The following is a 5,000-nucleotide window of genomic DNA, read 5'->3' as shown; positions in this document are numbered from 1 at the left end:
GCAGCAGCAGCAGCAGCAGCAGCAAAGATGCTCTCTGCTGCTCCTCGGAAGCAATCTAAAAAGTAAACAATGAGAAATATGAAAAGTAAAAATGGAAATAAATAAATATGCCTAGAGGCAGCGGGGTGTACATAGAGCTGCTGCTGCTGCTGCTGCTGCTGCTGCATTTGTTTCATTTCTTCTAAACTAATCCGCAGCAGCAGCAGCAGCAGCAGCAAGAATAAAGATCGGTCAAGACAGCCCGCAGCAGCAGCTGCAGCAGCAGCAGCTGCTGCAGCAGTAGCAGCAGCAGGTGCAGCAGCAGAGGCAGCAGCCACTGCAGCAGCAGCAGCAGACGCAGCAGCAGCAGCAGCAGCAGCAGCAATGCTGGGTGATTTGTCTCGCATTTCTTTTCTTTGTTTAGTTGTGGGGAGTTTTGCTGCTAGCATGTGTCTGCTTCAATTTGCTGCTGCTGCAGCAGCCTCTTTTGTGGGCTCACAGCCAAACGCGATGCATGTTCGTAAACCCTAATTTAGGGTTTAGGGTTTGGGGTTTAGGACTTGCCGCGCGGCGCTTGGGGCTTGCTGCTCAGGCCCGAACATTGACTTCGGGTTTAGGGATTACGCTCTCACTAGGGTTTAGGGTTTAGGGTTTAGGGTTTAGGGTTCAGAGTTTAGGGTTTAAGGCTTAGGAATTTCGCTCTCGCTAGGGTTTAGGGTTTAGGGTTTAGGGTTTAGGGTTCTTGCTTTGGCTAGGGTTTAGGGTTGGGTCTCCGACTTTATCTACAGTTTAGGTTTAGGGTTTAGGGTTTACGCGCCTTTGAGGGTTTAGGGTTTATTTTCTGAGTAGTGTTTAGGGTTTAGGGTTTAGGGTTGTTTCAGTCGCGATCCTGAGTCTAAGGCCGGCTAGCTCTAGGGTTTAGGGTTTAGGGTTTAGGGTTTAGGGTTTGTATTTTGGGGTTGTTTTCCCTCTTTGAGAATTTATTGCAGATTAGTTCATATAAGTTTGCTGAGGGTTTAGGGTTTAGGGTTTAGGGTTTAGGGTTTAGGGTTTAGGGTTTAGGGTTTGGGGTTTGGGGGACAGGGGCGAGTTTGCACAGGGTGGGAACTCGGGCAAAAACGAAGCACTCAAGATGAACCCGAAGCAAATAAAAAGCAAAGCAAAACAAAAACCCTAAAAAAGGGTTTTGAAGGGGCAGACGCAGCCCAAAACCCGAAACCCTAAACCCTAAACCCTAAACCCTCGACAGGGATCGATGGGAGCGGTCGGCTCAATGCGGCGCAGGCGTGCGTCTGGGACCCCAAGGCCTAAACCCTAAACCCTAAACCCTAAACCCTAGTTGGCGTTTGTTTGCGAAAAAGGGTTTAAATGGACGAATTAAAGGCGAATGAGCGGAAAGAAAAGAAGAGGGAAAACCCTAAATTAGGGTTTGGGCTCAGGGCCCCGAGAAGGCTCGTCGATGGGCTCGCGCGGGCCGCGGAAAGAAGAAGAAAAAAGGGAAATGAAATTAAAATTAAAATTAAATTAAATTTTAAATTATTTATTTCTTTTTAATTTAATATTTCGAATTGCAAACTCCGAATTGCTGCAGCGCGCGCTGCTGCTCCCCTGGCAGCAGCAGCCGCTCGAGCTGCTGCTGCTCGCGCTGCGCTGCAGCAGCAGCAGCAAATGCTGCTCTTTCCACTTCTAGGGTTTTTATTTCTTTTATTTATTATTAATTTTATTTCTTTTTAATTTCAGTGGGGTTTGGCGTTGGCAGTTCCGGTGTACAGACACCTCGCCGCGCCGCCGCTGCACACCTTCGCTGCTGCCCCAAACCCTAAACCCTAAACCCTAAACCCTAATCTTCCGCCGCCACTTCTTCGCGGCCCGCCCAGCCGCCCCGGACCCCAATCCTCAAGCCCTTCGTCCTAAACCCTAAACCCTAAACCCTAAACCCTCGACCCGCAGCGCGGCAGTCGGGCAGCAGCCCCCGTGCCTCGCACACTCTCCTGCTGCAGCTGCTGCAGCAGCAGCAGCAGCAGCAGCAGCAGCAGCTCTTCTCCATACGAAAGTTAGGGCCTCTAAACTTCAGTCCTTTAACGTTTCAAAGTTTTATTCATTGTTTGTGGGCGGCTCGCAGCTCCACCGCTGCAGCTGCTGCTGCTGCTGCTGCTGCTGCTGCTAAATTAGCTGCTGCTGCTGCAGTGGCTTCTCACGCTGCTGCTGCTGCTGCTGCTGCAGCGTTTTATGCGCACGCAGCGTCTGCGGCTTGCAGCCTCCTAGTCACCTGCTGCAGCAGCATCAGCAGCAACAGGTCCAGCAGCAGCAGCAGCAACAGGTCCAGCAGCAGCAGCAGCAGCAACAGGTCCAGCAGCAGCAGCAGCAACAGGTCCAGCAGCAGCAGCAGCAGCAGCAGCAGCAAGCTGGCCAGCGTTAAAGACGCCCTCATATCGATTAGAGAAAAGCTGCTGTCCCTGCAACCAAAGCAGCAGCAGCAGCTGCTGCAGCAGCAGCAGCAGCAGCAGCAGCAGGGGTTGCGCGGGTCCCTCTTTTCCAGTTTCCACAGCGACCAGCAGCAGCAGCAGCAGCAGCAGCTGCTGCTGCAGCAGCAAATGCAGGAGCATGCAAGTCCTTTGCATGCAGTGGCTATAAATGCCAAAGAGTTAGAAAGGATTCAGCAGCAGCAGCAGCTGCTGGTTTCATTTCTCCACAGAAAGCTGCAGCTGGAGGCGCAGCAGCAGCAGCAGCAGAAGCAGCAGCAGCAGCTGCAGCAGCAGCTGCTGCTGCAGGAGCGAGAGCCTCCCCCTCCCGCTGCGAGTCCGTCCTTTGTCCCCAGCAGCAGCAGCAGCAGCAGCAGCAGCAGAAGCTGGGCAGCAGCAGCAGCAGCAGCAGCAGTAGGGCCCACTGGGAGCAGCAGCAGCGTCTCTCCAGGCGAGGGCAGCAGCAGCAGCAGCAGCAGCAGCGGCAGCAGCAGCAGCAGCAGCAACGCAGCAGCAGCAGCAAGCAACAGGCAGCAAATGCAGCTGCTGCAAAACGGAGACTACACAACCGTCCAATTGTTGAAAGCAGCAAAACAAAAGCCCAAAGTCGAGGGCGTTTGTTTCGACAGATTCTTTAGAAGATGGGTGAGGGTTTAGGGTTTAGGGTTTAGGGTTTAGGGTTTAGGGTTTAGGGCTTAGGGTCCTCGCTTCATTGCTTAGGGTCTAGAGTTTCTGATTAGGCCTTTCCCTAAAGGGCTAGCGTGTAAGGCTGATCATTTAGGGTTTAGGGTTTAGGGTTTAGGGTTTAGGGTTTAGGGTTTAGGGTTTAGGGTTTAGGGTTTGTCGCGCAGGTGGCGAAGAAGAGCGGCACGAAGAAGTTGTATTTTCCAGTCCACAAATTCGGGTTTGATCGAGGCTATGAATTGGCAGTGCAGACCAGAAGAGACCATTTGCTAAACCCTAGGGTTTCTGGCTCAGGTAGGGTTTAGGGTTTAGGGTTTAGGGTTTAGGGTTTAGGGTTTAGGGTTTGGGGTTTGGCGCTGGGGTTGCGGCGTTTGGTCTGCTGCGAACTGCTGCGTCGAAGACATGCACGGGCGGACACCCTTTGCTGAAGAAGTTACCCTAGGGTTTAGGGTTTAGGGTTTAGGGTTTAGGGCTTAGTGTTTAGGGTTTAGGGTTTAGGGTTTAGGGTTTGTGTGCAGAGGGAGCTAATGGGGGCGCCTCGTCCTCTAAAGCGGGTTTGCTGCTGCAGCGCTCAGGTGTACATACACCTCAAAAAACCAAAACTGTCAAAAGCAAACAAAGAGCGCAAGCAGCAGCAGCTAAAGAGGTAAGAACAAAGGGTTTAGGGTTTAGGGTTTAGGGTTTAGGGTTTAGGGTTTAGGGTTTAGGGTTTTGACTGCCTTGCGTGGAGAGCGTGGGATCCATTCCGACGCCAATGCCCCGAGGCGGCTATTTATTTATTTATTTATTTATTTGTTTATTTATTTATTTTGTTATTTATTTATTTATTTATTTATTTATTTATTTATTTATTTATTTATTTATTTATTTATTTATTTATTTTGTGTTTCTTCACAGCCACTTGTGAATAGTCTGTTTGACGAAAGAAAAGAAAAACAAATGCCCCAGACGGAGCATGGGGGGCATTACCTGCAGCAGCAGCAGCAGCAGCAGCAGCAGCAGCAGCAGCAGCTGCAGCAGCTGCAGCAGCTGCTTTCTCAGCCGTCAGCGCAGCGTCAGGAGGAGCAGCAGCAGCAGCAGCAAAGCAAGGAGCCTTACCGCGCGCACCCGCACTACCTGCACCACCCGCAGCAGCAGCAGCAGCAGCAGCAGCAGCAGCAGCAGCAGCAGCAGGTGAGCAGCAGCGAAGAAGCAAAGGCCGCAGCAGCTCGTTCGCTGTCTCTCTCGGGGGAGCTTTACTTGCCGATAAAGGCCTGTGCTGCAGCAGAAGCAGCAGCAGGACCCGCAGCAGCAGCAGCAGCAGCAGCAGCAGCAGCAGCAGCAGCAGGCTCCCCGCCCTCTCCCTCAGCAGCAAGCCCGCTGGCTTCCTCTTCTGCTTCCCTGTCTTCCCCCGCTGCGCCCCCCGCCTCCTCCTCCGCAACAACCAGCAGCAGCAGCAGCAGCAGCAGCAGCAGCAGCAGCAGCAGCAGCAGCATGGGGGTGGGCCCCTCCACGGGAGTGGCCGAGGCGCTGCAGCGACTCAGCCGCTTCTGCCTGGGATCGCTTGGGATCGATCCCCCAGTCAGCCCCGAAAAGTCCCCGCGGGATTCCATTCGAGTCGCGGAGGCCCTCAGCCCCTTCCCCCCCGGCATTCGCTTCGACAAGTCCACCTTCAGGTGAGCGGGATCGATGGGATCGAGTGTGGGGTGCGAGGGATCGATGGGATCGAGTGTGGGGTGGCACGGGATCGATGGGATCGAGTGTGGGGTGAAAGGGATCGGTGGGATCGAGTGTGGGGTGCGGTGGGATCGATGGGATCGAGTGTGGGGTGTGGTGGGATCGATGGGATCGAGTGTGGGGTGCGGTGGGATCGATGGGATCGAGTGTGGGGTGCGC

The 5,000-nt window shown here is 53.5% G+C and overlaps 1 protein-coding gene across 1 annotated transcript; it reads left to right on the top strand.

The window, feature by feature from the left end:
- Positions 1–27: 27 nt before the first annotated feature.
- Positions 28–4,780, top strand: ENH_00072970 (hypothetical protein; the record flags this gene model as incomplete). The annotated part of the gene is made up of 6 exons (XM_013582727.1): positions 28–62; positions 198–370; positions 2,221–3,086; positions 3,293–3,419; positions 3,644–3,771; positions 4,023–4,780. Coding segments are annotated over 6 exons (2,087 nt in total), but the record flags the coding sequence as incomplete, so codon positions are not given.
- Positions 4,781–5,000: the final 220 nt, after the last annotated feature.

This window comes from Eimeria necatrix, genomic scaffold (genome assembly GCF_000499385.1).
Source record: "Eimeria necatrix Houghton genomic scaffold, Enh_scaff724, whole genome shotgun sequence".
Taxonomy (NCBI): Eukaryota; Apicomplexa; class Conoidasida; order Eucoccidiorida; family Eimeriidae; genus Eimeria; species Eimeria necatrix.
The sequence above is the reverse complement of the archived record's forward strand: the minus strand, read 5'-3'. Positions and strand labels throughout refer to the sequence as shown.